At 45.6% G+C, this 20,882-nt stretch overlaps 1 protein-coding gene across 1 annotated transcript in view; it reads left to right on the forward strand.

The window, feature by feature from the left end:
- The window catches only part of LOC103664303 (phospholipid-transporting ATPase IB), a 565,982-nt gene that overhangs the window by 496,870 nt on the left and 48,230 nt on the right, over positions 1-20,882 (forward strand). The window contains exon 34 of the mRNA XM_040621665.1: positions 17,786-17,874. Within this exon, the coding sequence (XP_040477599.1) occupies positions 17,786-17,874 (89 nt within the window). The remainder of the gene's footprint in view (positions 1-17,785; positions 17,875-20,882) is intronic.

The raw sequence follows: 20,882 nt of genomic DNA on the forward strand, positions 1-20,882 counted from the left end.
CACACAAGCACGCCTCCTACAGACTACTCGACTTTGCCTTAGACATGTCTATCTTGTCCTCCTCTGCCAACCAGAAGCTGCGAGAGGACAGGCCTGCCCCCCTTGCTCCCCATTGGGCCTAGCAGCATCACACACGGAAATGAGCTTTGTGAATTCATACCTGGACAACCCCCCCTCCCCCGCCTTTAAATCTAGCACTTTGTACCGGGCCACACTCAGCCACGCCATATGCTGCTGCCACCGTGGCCTCAGAATGGAATTTCTCAACAGTGTGGCAACTTCCCGTGTAAGGACAAACCGTGGAATCAAATACCCAGCCTACTTAAATATTAACATGTCACTTTCTTCATCTCTTTTTGAAAATGTTAACCATATTGTTGAGTGCTCCTGGTGGCCCTCCCAATCTCGTTCACCTTGAGATAGAAATACTCTCGTGACTTTACTGTTGACTATTTCCGTGCATGTATTGTGTATATATAAACCTATAGAAAATATAAACAATGTGCAGTGCTGAGTTGTGCAGGGTTTTGAAACTTTACATAGATTGTATCATATATACCCTTCTCTTCAACACTGGGTTATTTTGGGGTTTCTTTCAAAACTGCTTTTGATGTTTATCCATAGTGATATAATTGTAGTTCATCCATTTTAATGCTATTTACAGTTACATAAATATGCCCAAATTTATTCATTCTCCTATTGATAAACATTTAAGTTACTTTTTTTTTCTTTGCCATTACCAGAAATACTACAGCAAAATTTCCTGTCCGTATCTGTGGACATATATGAGTTTCCCTGGAGTATATAGCCAGGAATGGAATGTGCATTGGGAATCTCTCAATCTGTGACTTTTCTTGAAACTTGTGTCTTTTAATGCAACGTTTTCCATGGTAATGCAGTTGAACTCATCTCTTACCTTCACAGTTTCTGCTGTTTTGTATTAAATTTTCTAAAAGCTGGTCAAGGTCATAAGGGTATTCTTCCCCATTTTCTTCTACAAGTTTTAAGGGTTTGCTTGTCGCCTTGGGAGCAACTTGTGCCTGTGATGGGAAGCAGGGACGATTGGATGTTTCGCAACTCGATAAGCAGGGCCATGTCCTGGTGAGCCCTCCTCCCCCTGCTGATGTGCAGGCTACCCGACCGCTAGGTCTCTAGTCCTGTCATGCAGGATTCTGCATGTCTAGCCTCTCTCGTGTTCCATCTCGGGGGCAGGTTGAGCAGAGAGGAGCTGGGGATACCCTGCTAGCCACACGTAGAGAAACACGAGCATGTGCCTCTAGGCAAATGGGTTTGAACCTAGAGAGCGTCTGAGATGCTCCATGGTCCCTGCACCAGACACTGTCTCTCTGGAGAGCCCCAGAGTAATGAGAACGCTGGTATAGTTAAGCCAGAGATCTCTGGAGAACTGCTGGGCAGTTGGCTGGAGGCCTCCTCTCCTCTCTCATAATACTTCTGTTTTATAAAAATGATTATTGTCTAATCTTTCGATGCCCTCTGGGATGCTTTGAAGGCCAAGATCTAATTTTCGCTTCATAGGTATCAACATTATAAGACTTGTCCTACTGAGAAATAGTGAGGAACCATGAAATCCCAACAGATCCTTCAGCCTAGTTATTGTTTGTTTGTTTGTTTGTTTGTTTGTTTGTTTTAAGTAATCTCTACACCCAATGTGGGGCTCGATCCCACAACCCTGAGATCAAGAGTCATACGCTCCACTGACTGAGCCAGCCTGGCTCCTGCAGCCTATGTAGATTGGGGGCCATCCATTAGCAGACGTGCCCCATGTTGCTTGTTACTGAGCACCGAGATATGGCAGCTTTTGCTTTATTGAGTGAAGACGCGTGACTGCTTGCTCAGCACAACAGTCCTGTGCCGGGGAAATGACAACATTGCCATGAAATAATTCAATTATCTACCGTATTTAAATTTATCATTTTAAAATGTGACATTTCAAGCAGAATAGAAAAAGGTAAGGGTCAGAAATGCAATGAAACAATTAATTTATGTAAAATCAGACTAGGATTTCTGAGCTAAAAATGGAAGCTGAATTATACAAACATAAAGACTTGCAATTTATTAAAAGGAAAGTTACTAAAGTGTGAACAAATCATAATAAAATACTAGTCAATTTTGAGTAGACAGCACAGCTGTTGTCTGTTACGAATATGACTCTCAGACCACGGGACAGGCAGGTCCTGGCTCTAGAGTCTGAGAGACCTGGCCTCAAATTCCGACTCAGACCCTTACCATGTGACCAGGAACTGGTCTCTTAACCACTGAGTCTTAGTTGCGTCATCTGTAAAATGGGAACAATTAGTTTCTCTCTTGCAGGTGTTTTTGTGGGGCTTAGAAATAATACACATGGGAGTAGCCAGGAAGAGGTGTTCCATGGAAGAGAGTAGAAGCTCAAATAAAGACCCACCTCCCACTTGTGCCTGAGGCCAATGGTGTCTTTAAGGAAGATAGAAAATAATAGGGAAGGGCTGGGCAGAAGTGAGGGTTGGTTTTAGAGGAATAATATACATTTATATTGTTTGGGATACCCTCGCTGGGAGTTTGGAGGTATCGCAGGTTGTGCTTTGAGCCCATAAGGGCAGCGAGCAGCGTATGCCTAGAGATGAATATGGGGTTTAACCCAACGCGCTGCATTCTGTCCATGTGCGCAGAGGCCTGTGGACGTAGCCTTAGGGGAGGAGCGTGCTGCCTTCATCTTTGTCTCTCTCGTGAGTAAGGGCGAGGTTGACACGGAGTGAGTGTTCAAACACTGCTGGAGGGAGGAAGGCAGGTTGGGCGTTGCTGCGAAGCTCCTATTTCCGTGAAAGGAAGAAATCCACTTGAAGAGTAGAAAGCATTATTTTAATTTCTTAATTTGGTACTTGGGATGGGTATTTCGCAATACTCATCTGCTTACCATGAAAACTTGATTAAATCAAGTCTTTTCCCCCCGCAAGAACTTTTTTTTTCTATTAAAAAAAAAGGAAATCTGAACTTCGGTGTGGACGAGCAGTAAAAAGTAACAGCGAGAGTGAGCGCGCGAGAGAAATGTGCAGAAGGCGTCCCTGGGGGGCTGCACGCTGCTGCTAAATTTCAGTTGCAGTTGTCAGCGTTAAAGAAAATATTGGAGAAAATGTCTCATCAAGGGGTCCCCGGATTGTTGTGCCGTGAGAAGGCCAGCTGAGAGGTGGACCGCGGCCAGCTGGCGGGGGCTCCGACAGCCGGGTGCCACGCACCAGCCAGTGAGCTCATTTGCTCCACCTGGGGTCATTTTTACAGTCAGAGCTGCTTCAGGATCAGCACGAGACATTGTGCACATGGTCGGGGGTGGGGGACACAAGGCAGAGTGGAAGGAAGAAGGCCATACTTAGTTTTGAAGGGTGAGCCCAGGGCTTCTTGGGGATTTCAGTGAAAGGAAATGTGGATGAACACAGCTAACTGGGTTATGGGTACAACAGCCCTGGGAGGGAGGTGCTGCTGCCTTCTTGGTTCTACAGTGGAGGAAACTGAGGCACGGAGAGGTTAATTAACCCCGTGTAAGTGTCATGGTCTGAAGCTTAGAGGCATAGTTCTATCCCAGTTCCCTCTGAATCCAAAGCCCTCATTCCTCAGTACCATATTCAGCGGCCAGGAAGATCCCTGCAGGAGCAGTCAGGAGTTAGCCCAAGGCTGCTACACTGGGTTCTAGAACTCTACCGCCTCAGTAAATGTTCATTGTGACTTTGTGAGGAAATGGGGCACAGTGTCTGTATCCCCAAGGAGACATCGCTCTCCTCCTGAGAATCCTTCCAGTCATGGATCTCCATTCTGGGAAATAGATTGAGAAGCACCCCAAGGACCACCCCAACAGGGTGCAGAGATACCTTGATCCACTGCAGTGATCAAGAGCCACTCGAAGCCTGGACCTGAGCGAAAGTGAGATGTAGTGAAAGCTTGGTGATTCAAGGGCTTTCCCTGTCGGCACCCACCTCTGCTCCCACCCCCAGGGAGCTCCTGCTTAAAACTCCTGGGAATGCCCTATGCCTGCTGATTGGCCATCTAATGTACAAATTATTTTCAAACCCAGATATGTTTTTGTGACTGTTCACTACTTTCCTTAAACTTGTTCATGGAACACCCCTGACAGTGGAGGGAAGAGAAGACAAGCATTCCCCAGGGAAGCCCGGGGATATATCTTGTGGCCTTGCATTGTTTCCAGCCCTCTAGCTTTCCAGGCCAGTTGCTGTGGGGATTCGTTTCCCGTGAGCTCGCTCCCCTGTGGGCTAATCTGTCTCTTGCCCTTCTCTGCAACCGTGGCTCCCTCCCCACCACAGTGGCCACAAGCTCTTCTCTCCCAAGTCATGTCTATGCACGTCCTAGCTTCTTAGATGCAGCCTCTTCTTTACCTTTAGGTGTTGAGTTTGTCCTGCCAGTCTTCAGGTCAATTTCTGGGGTATTTAGGATGATTTCATAGTTATCTAATTGTGTTTGTGGGCTGAGACAAACCTAGGGCCGTCCTACTCTGCCATTTTCCCCTTATCCTCTTTTCTTGGTTTTAACATGAAATGATCCGTTTTTCAAATCTTTAGGTGAGATTGAAGGTCTAGGATGATGTGTCTTGTGTATCCTGTGGTTGTTACTCTAATTTAGACTGCACAAATCTTCCAGGTCATATTAGCATTTTTAAAGGTATTCTATTTAAAGGCACAAAGGAGTGATTAAATGAGGACTTTTATATGTGTGTGAGAGTGTATACATTCTATTAACGATGCAGTTCCCATTGTCTACGTCTCCTTTAATTTCAGGTACAAAAGCTGGGGAGACAGTCCTTCCTAGGGTCACTCCTGGCAGGCCACGTGAGTGGTTATCGGCCCTATGTACCTGTAGGACCCTCTCCTGGGGTAGAAGTTTTTATCATCACGTGAAACAATGATTATATATTTTTAGTTTGTTGTTCCTGCCACCCAGGAGCCTACAGAAAAACCTAAAGGCCAACAGGATCTCCAGGATCTTCCGGCTCTGAATTCCTTTCCATCCATGCGAAGGATAGGGATGGTTGTGGGCTGCTTATTCTAAAACAGTTCAGTTCTGTAGGACTAGGGAGACCTCGCTCACTCCTCAGCCCCATGGGAGCGGCTTAGGCTCTTTGACACAGTCGGGGTTGAGAATTTTCCCCAGCTTCCTGAGCCAGGACTCAGGCAGGCCCCATAGTTAGCCTTCTGACATGCACCCACATGGAGAACATTTTTCATGAACAATTAGCAGCTGTTCTTTTTTCTGCTCAGGCACAAAGTTATCAGCGGACATCTTTCATCATTGTCAAGAGACAGCTGAGTCCGTGCTCTCAGTGGCATTCTGTAGAGATAAGAGCAGTGTTTGGCCTGGTGTAATGAGAGGAAGTTCACCTTGATCAGTTAAAAATAGAAGACACCCTATCGGCAGTAAGCCCAAGTGAACGGTACTTATAGCTGTACAGAAAGAACAGAATTTGGCTATTTCACTATTTAGCTATTTTCGCTGTGAACACTTGCTGCCAGTCACCAATAAGCAACCAATTTGCAATTGAATTGGGGAATTCTGCATCAGACGGTGCCACCTGTCCACCCACTAGAGAGCGGGGGTGTGGGGGGGATGTAAACCTGCTGACAGCTGGAGCAGAATCTCGTCACCCAGATCTCCCTCAAAGCTCACTCCAGAATCACTCCGCATCACTATGGTCCACTTTCAGGATATCCAAGTAAGATTTGGGCTTATATCAATAGCATAAAAAAATTAGGTAGTTATAGGAATGTGTATAGGACTTATCCCATGCTGGGCATTCTTTTACAGTGCTTTACATTTATTAACTCATTTAGGCCTCATGGTATCCCTAATGAGGTATTATATTTTTACCATTTTACAGAGGAAGAAACTGAGGCATGGTAGTTAATAAGTGGCAGAACTGGGATTGGCGTCTGGGCAGGCTGTCTGTGCTTGTTATAGACCGAATGTTAGTGTTCCCCCAAAATTCATATTTTGAACCCCTGACGTTGAATGTAATGACATTTGGAGATGGGGACTTCGAGAGGTGATTAGGTTTAGATGAGGTCCTGTGGTGGGGGTGGGGGCCCTCGTGATGGGAGCAGTACCCTTGTAAGAGGAGGCGTCAAGGAGCTTGCCTCCTCTCTCTCCCTCCCCTTCCTTGCACGTGTGCACGCATATAACACACACACACACACACACACACACACACACACACACACACAGGTCATGTGAGCACAGCGACAAGGCAGCCTTCTACGAGCCAGGAAGAGAGCTTTCACAAGAAACCAGCCACGCTGGCACCCTGAGCCCGGATGTCCGGCCTCCAGAACTATGAGGATAAATGTCTGTGGTCTGCACCCGCAGTCGTGGCCTGCTCTTACGGCAGCTCAAGCTGGCAGACAGTGCTCTTAAACACTGCACGCTCCAGCCGCCCACAGAAGCCCTTGGAGCCCCTCAGCTTTTCAAGAAACACTTGCTGCTCAGTCTCTCTGGTCCTTCAGATGCCCTTCCTCAGCAGTGCCTCTGCCAAGCTCTTGATTCGAGACCTTGCTTTCATCCACCTCTGCGGGAGGCGGAGTGAGGTTTCACTCACCTCCTTATTCTACCACAGGAAGAGCAGGGGTCCCACAGGCTGGACAAGGAATGATTGAAGTGAAAGCAACACTCCCCTGTTCCAGAGCCTGGGCTCTGTTGGGCAAGAGGGCAGCTTTAGCCATACTTGGAGCCTGTCCCTGTGTCTCTGAACCTTCTAGAGTCAGGGGCCAGCTAGTCATAATCATCATGGGCTCATTCCTCAGATGGTGAATAGGTGAGATGGACTGTCTTTATTCCTATCTGTCCTAAATACTGAGCTTTAAAGTCGAACCTAATATTCTAAATTACCATAGTTGTTGCAACTGTGAGGCATCTGATTTTTCTCTCAGGAAAATGGATAACTTTCTGTGACAACACAGTGACTCTTTTGGCTTTCTGCACAACCACACGAGAATTGCAATCTAGAAATAGTGATTGTTGGGGGCGCCTGGGTGGCGCAGTCGTTAAGCGTCTGCCTTCGGCTCAGGGCGTGATCCCGGTGTTCCGGGGTTGAGTCCCACATCGGGCGCTTCGGCTGGGAGCCTGCTTCTTCCTCTCCCACTCCCCTGCTTGTGTTCCCTCTCTCGCTGGCTGTCTCTATCTCTGTCAAATAAATAAATAAAATCTTTAAAAAAAAAAAGAAAGAAATAGTGATTGTTGAAATTATCTATAAACACATGAAATTAACACTATGCCACAGACACTCAGACCCACAGCATAATTTCTGGAAGCCAGCAGGCCCACCTCTACGGGAGGAGAGTCACAACTGGTACCATGGTGTCCCTGCAGCCCTCCCCATCCCCCTTGCAGGACAACTGCCCCAAGACACAGAAGACAGAGGCTACAAGTATCTTCAGTGAATGTCGCTTCTTTGGTTCTTGAGGGTAGAAGAGAGTACAGGCTGCATATGTTTAAAATTATACGCAACCAGTGTTAAACCTGACCTCTTCTCACCTTGGACATGAGTCGCACATTTCCAAGCAGCGATAGCCGATTTCCTTGCCTTGATTTCGTGTTCCAGGCCCCGTGCAGAGTGGTAAAAATTGTCTTCTCATCCAAAAAACCATCTCAGGAAATCGGTGGTCCCTAAAACGGGGTGCTAAAGAACAAAATGGGAAATCATAATGACTGCTACCTGGAAAAGGGTACGTTGATAACCCAAGGGACGTCAAGCCTCCCCTTCCGCTCTCTGCCAAACAGCCTGTTTGGGAAATTGCGAGATGGTATCTCCTCACTGGGTGGGGAGTAAGTAAGAGTTTAAATGTTGCCACAAGTTTTTAAAAAATCACCCCATTCTACATGCCCTGAAATAACGTGCCCTCCTTTGGGTGGGGTGAGGTGGGGTGCGGTGAGGGGAGTCTGTGTTGGCTTCAGAGTTTTCTTTCTGGAGCTTTTAACTTTGTCACAGCTGCCCTGCCAGTCAGTGGGGAAAGGCCCCCAGTCCTGTGGCTTCTGTCATGAGTAGTTCACGTGATGATGATAATGTTTGTCAGAGTGGACCCCACAGGCACAACGTCACTACCACAATGAGCCACTTAAATAGAAATTACTGACAATACCAAATGTGGTGAACACTTGGAACAATAGGAATGCTCATCCATTCACTTCACTCATACGACTGCCTCGGTGGACACTGGGGCCATTTCTTTAAGGCCGATCGCATGCAAGCACGCCTTGCCTTTGCTTCACAGGTATCACATCTTTTACAAACTGAAGGTCTGTGGCGACCCCGCCTCGAGCACGTCTGTGAGTACCATTGTCCAACAGCATTTGTTTACTTTGCGCCTGTGTCACATTTTCGTGCTTCTCACAGTATTTCACACTTTTTCATCAGGATTATATGTGTTATGGGGATCTGCGATCAGTGATCTTCGATGTCATTCTTGTAATTGTTTGGGGGCGCCACAAGCCACACCTGTGGAAGACCATGAACTTAATCCATGCATGTGTGTGTTCTGACTGTTCCATCAACCAGATGTTCTCTCTCCCCCTGCTCGGGTGTCTCTCTGTTCCCTGAGACACAGTATTGAAATTAGGCCAAAGAATAACCCTACAATGGCCTCTAAGTGCTCACCTGAAAGGAAGATTGGCACATCTCTCCCTTTCAGTCAAAACCTAGAAGTGATTAAGCTCAGTGAGGAAGGCATGCCAGAAGCTGAGCCCGGCCAAAACGTAGCCCTTTGCCCCAAACAGCCAAGCTGTGAATGCATAGGAAGGGAGTTAAGAGTGCAATTCCAGCAAACACACAAATGATAAGAAAGTGAAACAGCCTTATTGCAGGTATGGAGTAGTTTGGAGTGGTCTGGGCAGAAGATGAAACCAGCCACAACCAGCCTCTCAAGGCAGAGGCTAACCCAGAGCAAGGCCCCAACTCTCTGTCATTCTGTGAGGGCTGCGAGAGGTGAGGAAGCGGCAGAAGGAAAGTCTGAGGCTGGCAGAGGTTGGTCCACGAGCTGTAAGGAGAGAAGTCAGCCCTGTAACATGAAGTTCAGGGTGAAGCAGCAAGTGCTGGTGAAGAAGCTGCAGCAGGTTCCCCAGGAGGTCCAGCTACCATAGTAATGACGGGCTACACGCAACAATAGGTTTTCAGTGTAGACGAGACAGCCTTCTACTGGAAGAAGATACCACTGAGGACTCTCACAGCTAGAAAGAAGTCAGTGCCTGGCTTCAAAGCTTTAAAGGACAAGCTGACTCTCTTGTTAGGAGCTAATGCAGCTGGTGACTTCAGTCGAAGCCAGTGCTCACTGACCATTCCGAAAATCCTAGGGCCCTTCAGAATGATGCTCAATCCAGTGTGCCCGCGCTTTATCAATGGAACAAGAAAGACTGTCCGACAACATTTCTGTTTATAGCGCATCCGTTTACAACGTGGTTTACTAAATATTTTAAGCCCACAGTTGAGATCTATTGCTCAGGAAAAAAGATTCCTATCAAAATATTACTGCTCACTGACAATGCACCTGGTCACCCGAGAGCTCCAATGGACATGTGCAATGAGATGAATGTTGTTTTCATGCCCGCTGACACAATATTGATAGGGCAACTCACAGATCAGGGAATAATGTCAACTTTTAAGTCTTATTATGGAAGAAACACATTTTGAAAGGCTCTTGCTGCCATAGAGAGTGATTCCTCTGATAGATCTGGGCAAAGTCAATTGAAAACCTTCTGGAAAGGATTCACCATTCTAGATGCCATTAAGAATATTCATGATTCATGGGAAGAGGTCAAAATATCCACATTCACAGGAGTTTGGAAAAAGTCGGTTCCCACCCTCCTGGAGGACTTGAAGGGGCTCAGGTCATCGGTGGAGGCAGTCACTGCAGGGGTGGTGGAAACAGCAAGAGAACTGGGGTTAGAAGTGGGTCCTGAAGATGGGACCGCAGTGCGGGGATCTCATGATCAGACTTGAATGGATGAGGAGCTGCTTCTTGTGGATGAGCAAAGAAAGTGGTTGCTTGAGATGGAATCTGCTCCTGGTGGAGAAGCCGTGAAGATTGTTGCAATGACCACAAAGGATTTAGAATCTTCCATCAACCTAGCTGATAAAGCAGCAGCAGGGGTTGAGAGGACTGACTCCAGTTTTGAAAGAAGTTCTACTGTGGGTAAAATGCTACCAAACAACATCACACACTACAGAGAAAGTGTTCATGAAAGAGAGAGTCACTCAGTGTAGCAAACTTCACTGTTGTCTTCTGTGAAACTCCTCCAGCTGCCCCAGCCTTCAGCAGCCACCACCCCGATCAGTCATCAGCCATTGACATGGAGGCAGGACCCTCCACCAGCAAAAAGATGTTGGCTTGCTGAAAGCTCAGATCAGTAATCATTTCTTAGCAGTAAAGAATTTTTAAATTAAGGTATGTGCATTGTTTTTTAAGACATAATGCTATTGCACACTTACCAGACTACAATATAGTGTAGACATAACTTTTTTTTTTTAAAGATTTCATTTATTTATTTGACGGAGAGAGAGACAGACAGCGAGAGAGGGAACACAAGCAGGGGGAGTGGGAGAGGAAGAAGCAGGCTCCCAGCGGAGCAGGGAGCCCGATGTGGGGCTCTATCCCAGGGCACTGGGATCAGGCCCTGAGCCGAAGGCAGACGCTTAACGACGGAGCCACCCAGGCGCCCCTACACATCACTTTTATATACACTGGGAAACCAAAAAATTCATTTGACTTGCTTTATTGCGATATTTGCTTTATGGCGGTGGTCTGGAACCGAACCCATAATATCTCTGAGGTCTGCCTGCACTTTCCATGTGACACAGCAGCCCCACACCCAGGTGTGTACCCCACAAAAGCAGAAACATATGTACACAAAAATTGACTTGTACCAGCATGTGGAGAGCAGCCTTATTCTTAATAATAGCCCCAAACTAGAAAGAACCCAAATGTCCATTCATAGGAGACTGGCTAAACAAATTGTGATATATTCACATGACAATACTATTCAAAAAAATTTTTAGAAAGTGAGTTATAGATACGTGCAAGAACATGGATGAATCTCAAAGGCATCATGTTGGGTGAAAGAAGCCAGATTGGAACATATGAATACTTTCCCATTGAGGTGAGGGCAGAGATTGCATATTCCGTCTGCGCATACAGATGAAGTCATACAGATGTAGACAATTGTCACAGCTCTTTGAACTAAATCCTTAAGATTTGTGCACTTGCGTGTATTTAAGTTATAACCCCCCTGAAAGCATTCCTTTATCCTCCTGGAGGGAGAATATACTTTTTTAAGAGCATAAGGGGATGTTTTTGAAAAACCCATATCACGTGACTATGTTAATCATCCACCACTAACTTTTCAGGGTTTCAAAATAGTAGTGTCCATTGATAAGGCAATCTTATGCTTTGGTGAAAAAAGAAAAGAAATTAATGAAGCCCACTGTCAAAAAGAGAGTGTGTGTTACACGTTTTGTTTCGAATGGCCCTACATTAGTAGGAATGATATTTTTAAGTGGTTGCTTATCGTGTCCCTCCATCAGGGGCAGGTCAGAGAGAGGCTGAGGCAGCAGATTTCAGGGTGGAGGTTATGGCAGGTGGACCCGGAAATGCCACTGGACTGGCATTTAAATATCAGGATTAGGCATGTGGGGTAGTTTCTGAGTTAGCACACGTATGGAGGTGCTTCTGGGATCACTTGGTGGTTTTTCTAAAAATGCATTTGCGTTTAGAGAGTGCTTGGCAAGGTAATCTTCAGAGGATGTTCCATGGAAAACAACTGAGAGATGTCTTTAAGGTTCTGAGCTTAAAATTGGCTGCTTGTACAGGGGACGAGTGGGCACGCACGATTACAGGAAAGGAACCCTGTTTCAGCCTGAATTCGCATCCTCCCTCCTGTGGCTAGTGAATATGGTCCCACTCGGTCCTTTACGGGGCCACGGGAAGTTCTTTCCCACTGCACCGCAGACTCCACACCTGCCCCGAGAATTCCCCGTGGTGGATGGATTTGTGCAGCGCACCTGCCTCTCAGCCCAGGCTCGGGAGGCGTGCACAGCTCCCAAACACGTGCACCCTTGCACTGTCACCCAGAGCAAATAGTGTTCAAACATACACTGCCGCCCTTCTAAAAAGGGCTCCTGTAGGGAGAAGAGTGGAGTGAACTTGCCTCGTGCACATTCATGGAAAACAAGGTTTTCAAAAAGCCAGAGCTCAGAAACAAAACTAGGGCTCCCTTGGCCTTTGAATGGAAAAAAAAAAAAATTAGGCAAGGTGAGGGGTAAGCAAGAGTCAAGTACAACTCTTCCTACCAGGCTGATGGGCCTTAAGGTTTGGGTAAATTTTGTTGTCGTTGTGGCCCGGTGGGAGTGAAGGGATTGGGGTAGCTTTTCTTTGTGGTTTTTGTGACATTGAAAGCCGTCCAGATTTTCTTCTACTTCCGTTTTGAATTTAGTGCCCTGGGTTTCTGGTGTTAAATCGAAGTCAGACTCATGCCAGGAGCATGGTGCCGAGTCTGCACTTGGAGATGTTCTCTCCCACCCCGGGACAGGCGGGTGGGAGGAGAAGGAAGCTCCTCATTCCTCTCCTGCTGGGGAGAGGGAGTAGGGCTTGGGGCCAAGCAACATGTGTTTGAATCTGGCAACAGGTCCTGGGGGAAGTTGCAGACTCAAATTTTCTTCTGTGAAATGGGAACTGTGAAGGATTAAATGGGTAGGCCTGGCACTTAGTAATGCACAGGGAAATCCTAGTTCCTTTTTTTTTTTTTTAATTTTTTATTACGTTATGTTAGTCATCATACAGTACATTAACAGTTTTTGATGCAGTGTTCCATGATTCATTGCTTGCGTATCCTAGTTCCTTCTCCTGGCAGCCGAGCCCTCCCCTTCTCGCTGTCAGCATTGTTTCCCCTGCACCCCATGCTGGGAGCTCAAACTGCCCTTAACTGCCTCTGGTTACTTCTGCTTCCTTTTTAAAACTTCTCTCGGACACCTGGGTGCTCAGTCAGTTAAGTGTCTGCACTTGGCTCAGGTCATGATCCCAGAGTCCTGGGATCAAGTCCCGCATCGGACTCCCTGCTCAGCGGGCAGCCTGCTTCTGCCTCTGCCCATTACTGCTTGTGCGCTCACTCTCTCTCAAAAATAAATAAATAAAATCTTTTAAAAAAATAAAACAAAACATCTTCTCATCTATCACCATGTTCTTGGGTGGCTGGACCTGGGCTGTGTGTGTGTGTGTGTGTGAGTGTGAGATGAGTAACACACTGCAGCAATTGAATGCACTAATCCCTGATCACTCCCATGATGGGTGTCCCTGGTTAATACTCCTGTTCTAACTCGACGGCTGTGCTGGGCAGCTCATTACAATCAGACAAGCCTCCAGTCCTGCCAGGGCTCTCACCTGTTCGTGCCCTAATGTGTCAACTCATTTCACCCACCTGAGCCTCAGTTTACCTGCAATGGGTTCCTATGCATTTGGCACCTGAGTGGTTCCGGTCAGTGCTCGTAAAGATGTGTTAACTGAGGGGTGCGTTCTTCCCAGTAGACAGCACGTCAAAAGGATGCTTTTAAAACCTCACTCAATAGTGTTTAGGAAGGGTGAGGACAGAGGGTAACTTAAGTCACTCAGCCCAGCTCAGTAAACATTTTTTTTTTTTTGCTATGCTGAGAGAACAAGAAAAATGTAATTAAATGTAAATACCTAAAGCTGTGGCCTTAGACAAGCTTTCAGGACTTTGGACCCAGGTCATTCTGTAAAAATGTGTAGAAACCTTTCTGGAGACACACCTCTAGGTTACATACATGAAATCTTCCCAGCTCCAAGTTTTAAACACCAATGACAAAACAATAGTTGCAAATCTCTATCTAACTTTTGTTCATTTGAGAGGGGCTTCATATTTCCAACAGGCAGTTCAAAGTTCATTGTCCTGACTTCCCTCAGCAGCTAAAATTCTTAGTTCCATAATCTGTTTTACATAGTACCTTGTTGTTGTAAAGTGTTCTTTTTCAATGAGCCCACTCTTTGATAAATATACCTGGCAGATGATCCAGGACGTAGCCCCATCAGCATAGCTTCGAAGGAGTCCACCCTCCGGGGACCGTGCACCACCCTGGGCAGGCAGAGCCGAGAGCAAAACCCAAGGTGCCAGCTCCGCGCTGCGACCCGACTGGCCACACGGCCCGCCCCAGAGGCAAGAGGGTTGTCGGTGGAAGGCTGGACTCGCAGAGGGAGCTCCTTCCTGTGGTGCGCTTGGGGGACGGAGGATGGGCTTGAGTTGCATGTTTCTTTCATGTGAGGAAGACATGCTTTCTGTAGGAAAAAAAGAGGCAATCGAGAGAGCCAAAGAGATAGGCAAACAATAATCAGCTATCATACCCCTCCTGCCGTGCCAGTCCATGCATTATGCCCAAGCACGTAAGCACGCACGATGCCACGGGGTGGTAGTCTCAAGTCCTGCAAGGCCGGGACCCCTCGTGTTCGAAGTCCCAGGATGTGTCTGTGAAAGGTGTGGAAATCCTATAGTAGGACTTACAAAACTTAGAGTCTATATTGATATATTTAGCTATATGTATAATGCTTAATGCTTCGACACGAGAACTTGTGGTGGACTGCATCAGGACATGGCATCTCAGGTGCAATTTCAAGATTTGGCCTAATTACGCCATTTTCCCTCCCGCCCCGCCCATTGCCATGGTAGGTCTGTTGTAAGAGGTGTCAGGACCTGGAGCTTTCCTTAGCAGTATAACAGGACATTTCACTATGTCAATGAATACAATTCTCGATCACTTTCATTGCTACACAGAGGCCCATTGGGTGTAGGTACCCCCTAGAGTCAAGTCTTGTTCTTGGACACTTCTTTCTTTCTTTCTTTGGTAGCAGCACTACGTGGATATTCTTGTACTTGCTGCTTCTCATGTTTTCTTATTTCCTTAGGATGAACTTGGAGAGATACAATTGATGGGTCACCGTGTACTCTCATAGTTTTGAGGTTTAAAACTGTTCTTTCAGAAAGCTGGCACTCTTGTTTAGAAAAGGAAAGCAAGTCCTTCAGCTCCACCCCAGACCTCCCTTCTCAGATTCATTGTCGTCAAGTTCCAAGTACCAAGTGCCAGAGTTCAGAGGCAAAACAGGTGGGGTCAGGCGTGGGCTTTGCCAGGGCTGCCAGGGATTCGGGGTGCAGACAGACGGAGGAGATGGGAGGACAGGCACAGAAACAGAAGCCCTGCTCAGGTGCAGTCAGATGGAGCAACAAGGGCTTCGTGGGTGTGGCCGGCCCCCCAGAACAGAAGGTAGAAACCAGAGACTGAGTTGAAGCTTGCCTGCCACACTGGGGTCATGGTGAACCCCACCCTCTCGCCCTGGAAGAGAGCTCTCCTGAGCCCCCCTTGATTCTCAGCCCTACCAAGTCCCTGCAAGTGTCCCGCACCTCACATGTGCTCAGCCCCACTGCGCACCTGCCCTTGGAAAGCCTCGTGACACTTTGTGATGAGTTGTGGTAAAGCCTATCTATTCCAGTGGAACCACATGAGGCCTCCAGAGAAGCCAACCAATCAATGTAAAGGGTTCTGTCACTTTGATCTCCTTTCTAAGTAGCCCACCCTTCCAGGCCAGCTTGCCAGTGGCCAGCCAGCTCCAAGTTCCTGGCCGTGCTCACTGGAAACCTAACTCCAACAACTCTGGGCTGTCCAGTCCCTGCTTTTATTCAGAGGAAACTTGTCCCTCCCTCTGCTTTTGCCCTAAGTTCTCTTTTTGACTCCACACCCGACATTTAAGTTGGCCCCGCAACTCTAGTCCTTGAAACCCTCTGCCCAAAACTGTGACCCAGCATGCCAGGAACAAGTAAATCTTATCAAAGCCTGCGCTCCTCACTGCCAGTCCCTGTCATCCAGGCTTCCCCTTGGAATTGCTCTCCCTCTGCCCCTCTTGAGCTCTGGAAATCCTGTTTATCTTTCTGCACACATCTCACATTCTATCTTCTTTAAGAAGTCTTACCAGCCTTCTAGCCTTCTGAAACCCCATAGAATGTGATCATGATACACTTTAAATTCCACCCTGTCTAGTGTACAGATGGTCCCTGACTTCAGATGGACTTTCAACTGAACTATTTTTCAACTTTATGATGGCGTGAGAGTGACACGCATTTGGTAGAAACCAAACTTGGAATTTTGGATTTGTATCTCTTCCCAGGCTAGCACTATATGGCACGGTCCTCTGTCATGATGCTGGGCGCTGGCCACTCCTAGCCAGACACATCACCATGAGAGTAAATAACCAACACCCAGACAGCCATGCGTGTGTCACTTTTAGTACAGTATTCGATACATTACATGAGCTACCGGACACTTTACTGTATTTTCAATGTTGTTTTTTGTTTCTTTTTTGATTGAAGTGTGGGTGACCCACCTTCCCACCTTATGTTATTTGCAGATGTGCGACATAGTGATTTGACAAGTCTATTCATAGTGTAGCTACCATGTGTCGCTGTACAACACTGTTATGACAGTATTGAGTACATTCCCTATGCTGTACATTTCATCCCCATGACTTAGTCGTTCCATCACTGAAAGCCTGTATCTCCCACTCCCTTTCACCCATTTTGCCCATCCCCCCCCCACTGGCAACCACCAATTTGTTCTCTGTACTTATGGGTCTTTTTTTACTTTTTTTGTTTGTTCATTTCTTTTTTTAGATTCCAAATGTTAGATTTCACTTATGGCATTTGTTTTTCTCTGTCTGGCTTATTTCACATAGCACACCTTCTAGGTCCAACCATGTTGTCAGAAATGGCAAGATCTAGTTCTTTTTTATGACTGAGTAATATTTCATTGTGTGTGAGTGATTGCGTGTGTACATACACACGATATCTTCATATCCATTCGTCTATGGATGGACACTTAGGTTGTTTCCATTTCTTGACTATTATAATAATGCTGCAATAAACATAGGGTGCATATACCTTTCAAATTAGTGTTTTGTTTTCTTTGGGTAAATATCCAGTAGTGAAATTACTGGATTACATGGTTATTTCTATTTTTAATTTTTTGAGAAACTTCCATGCAGTCTTCCACATCACTACTGTGGAACCCTCTTTCATAATAGATGGTTTTGCCCAATTTTCTATGATGTTCAGTAGGTTAGGTGTATTAAATGCATTTTTGACTTAGGATATTTTCAACTTATGTTGTGTTTATTAGGATGTGACCCCTGTCGTAAGTCAAGGAAAATCTGTAGATTATACTGCACAATGGTGTGTGTGTGTACTTACAATTTTAGTTTTCTTGAAGGCAAAGACTATAACCATCCCTTCTCCTCTGCTGGGTGTTGAGAATCTCCCTGCCTTGCACAGGTACTGGTTCCGTGAATGAAGGAGCAGTGAAGGAACACGAACTCATGGATGGTGGGCACGGGGGGTGGGGTGGATATGAGGAGCCTAGCAGAGAAAAATTCATTTGATAGGAGTCTGCCTCCAGCTTTCTCTAAAGTAGGGTTTTAGGGTCAATTTTCTGACCAGAAGGGGGCTTAAAAGCACTTTATAGACAGAGGGAGACAACAACACTTGTTAAAATAAAAGGAGGCAAGGCTGATGGAGATCAGCAGAGAGGCACTCACCACGTCAGGTCCTCTTGATCCTTCCCAGGTGTATGTTTTCACTGTGATTGAATTTAATGCTGTCTGTCGTTTTTGTGTCGTGGAATGTTTCACATTGATTAAATTACATCTGCTTTTGAAAGAACAAGTATTAACACACGTGTCACTTCTATTTCTCGCAGGCAACAATGGTCCTGAGCTCCGCACACTTCTGGTTGGGATTATTTCTGGTGCCCACAGCATGTTTGATGGAAGACGTAGCATGGAGAGCGTAAGTGAAAAGTGACGTAGTCACCCTAAGTCTTGCTCATCTGTCCTTGCAGTCACCTGTCATGAACCCTGGCCACAGGGTATTTCATGCTGTGGGACTTCTGAAAAGAACAGGTCTCCTGCTACCTGCCACCAGCCGATGTAAAGGGTGTTGGGGGTTTTGGTTGCTTGTGGTTTTCTTTTTTTCTTTTCACCTGTGCTTCACCTTGATAGGAGAATATAGAAAAAAAGGAGTCCCGAGACAGGCTGTGTGAAGGTCAACAGGTGTGGTGCGTGTACATGATTTTAAAGGAGGGTTTCTAAGTACAGAGTCATTCCATCGGGTTTAGGAAGCGTAACTCAAAATTCGTTTCTCCTTTTATCTAAAAATCAATGGCTAAGCGGTCACAAATATACCCTGGCTTTAAATCCCAGACTTAAACAAAAATTGTGTAGATGTAAGTCATTTCAAATTAGGAAATAACTTGGAATGAAGTATTCTTCATTTTTCCAATAATTCACAGTAGGAATCCTTCAAACATAATTTATTTAGCGTGTCAGTGTGCAGATCTATGAGAAGATTAGTCACAAAGATGAAATTATAATGTAGGTTAAGTGGGAAATAATTCATGCTCAATTTTTGCTTATGTGTTTCAAAATATATTGTTTCCGAAATATCTTGTGCACAAGGTAAGCAAAACAACTCAGTTCCAAAATAATGTTAATTTTAATTTCATCCCTGAGAAAGAGATGGAAGACTCCAAAAGAGATAATATTGATTTTTGTTTGGGGTAGGCTGATTCCTCCTACAAATAGTTGCCAACTTCCCTGAAAATTGAGACTCCTGGATTGGTTTTACTTTGGGCAAAGCATAATTATTTTGGGGCCCTGAGGTAGAGAATTGAGACTTTAATCCAAACCTTCCAGGAAAAGACATCAGATTTCATTTTTATCTCCCCCTTCCTCCCACACTCAATGAGAATTGTTCTTGCCTGACAGTTAAGGATGTCTTTTGAAAAAGTCTTCATTTTGGCATTACCTTGACAACCAGTGATGCCTAATGCAGAGAGAGACAGGAAGAGAGAGAATTGTATAGCACATATTTTGGGTGTTGTTTTTTTTTTTTCCCTCTTCACTAAGTTTTGCAACTATTAGTAAAAATTAAGTGCTAATTTATTAAATGGCTTGATTAACCACTACTTCCCTTTTATCTGCTAAAACTGTATTCTATAAATAGCTGAATTGGAATCCTTGGAAATGAAATTATTATAACCAGGGAAGATGTTTTCTTAATCTAATAAATGCGCTGAAGCAAAATGCTAGTTCTATTATTTGTTCTTATAGCACATAGTCCCGTTGTGGCATGCTCTATTACCTTGCTGAATTTCTTCAATTTTACATGACAGGTTAGTTTTAGGTAAATACAACATGATACTGGCAACATCAGATCACTTTACAATTTATAGTGATTGAGAATAGGAATGTGATTATAAATTAATCTCAGCCTATTTTAATTCAACTATCTTGATTAACGTCACGGAAAAAAAAAATGTTTACCGAGTCTGTGTATTTGCCAAGTGAGACTTTAGCAGAAGTATCCTTCTACCATTTCAAAAAATGGTTGCAGATTACGATGTCTCTACCTCCTCATCAGTCTTCTGGATCTTTTCCAGTCCATTCCATGTAAAAGTTACCAGTCACCAATGAGGCAAATTATTCCTTCAAACAGGACTTGTTTTTGGTTTTCCCTGGCACTATAAAATTAGCACCATTTACATTTTAGCAAGGATAAATCAAAGGACACTGCCTCCACCTCCACCATATGGAAAGAGTAAAAGTCACTTGTTTCCGAGAAGCTTGCCAGCCAGGTAGGAGAAGGGACCATGCACTACGAAGGAGGTGCTGGTCGGGGGCCAGCAGAGGCAGACCCCAGGCACTGTTCCTGCTACCTGCTGCCTCCCGCCCGGGACAGGCCCAGAAAACAGTCCTTCCCAAGAGCAGACGGCACCTCAGCTTTGGGCTGAGCCAGAGGCACTTACAGAAATGTACTTTTGTCTTGTTTAATTTGGGGAAGCCAGGGAGGATGGTATATATTGGCTCTCCCAGGCAGTATTTACCCAGAGTTCATGCTCAATTTGTAATACACATTTAATGTCCCAACTACAGTCACCTCTCTCCTCAAAGACAAACATCTGGGAAGCTTATTTGGGAATTTTCCCTGAGATCGTGGGGCCCAGGTTTTATCTTATATTATACTCCCAACCTAAAATAGATGTTTCTGGGTCCAGTAAAATCAGAGGTTTCTCCAGGAAGTGGAAGCCAACTATGAGTTGCTCACCTCTGGTGAGGCCACCGTGCGGGATTGTGATTTCTCTTTCTGAGCTTCTGCTTCCTGGAATGTGTTCTGTTTTCCCTTCCTACACACTGAACAAAAACATGAACCCTGATTGCCCACAGCCACCCTTCGTTTGGTTCCAGTTGTCAACTCTTTATTGAAACATGGTGTGCTAGTATGGCTGTCCTTGGACTTCCCAGGAGACTTTTGAATGAAGTGAACCGGAAGCCCAGGGCCCGCGAAGAGCTTGTGCCGTGACAGCGATGTGCGTCCATGTCTGCAGTGCGGTCACTATCTCTCGTCTGGCTTTGGACCAATCTTGCAGACCTTTTGTTTTGCTTTGCATTTTCATGGTTAACTCTATTTTGGAAGAGCTTTTAAATACCAGCAGAATGCAGGCCCACCTTTTCATGGGTCTTTCTAGCAGTGCTTAGCAAAGTGAGCTGCTCTCTCTTTCTGCATTTCCCCCCTTACTTTGCCCAGTCCCTCTCTCCCATTTTAGGACCTAGACTGTTCAGAATCAGAAAAAGGAAAAAAGAAACTCAGCATGAGGTAATTTAGTCATTTTTTCCACGAAGTCTGTGAGCTTTCTGCTTGAAGATCCATGACTAGGCTATCTTAAGTCAGATTTGGACGCCATAAAGTACCTACTCTGTTATCCTGTTAATCATAATTTTCACGAGGGACCGAACTAA

This window comes from Ursus maritimus, unplaced genomic scaffold (genome assembly GCF_017311325.1).
Source record: "Ursus maritimus isolate PB19 unplaced genomic scaffold, ASM1731132v1 scaffold_10, whole genome shotgun sequence".
Taxonomy (NCBI): Eukaryota; Metazoa; Chordata; class Mammalia; order Carnivora; family Ursidae; genus Ursus; species Ursus maritimus.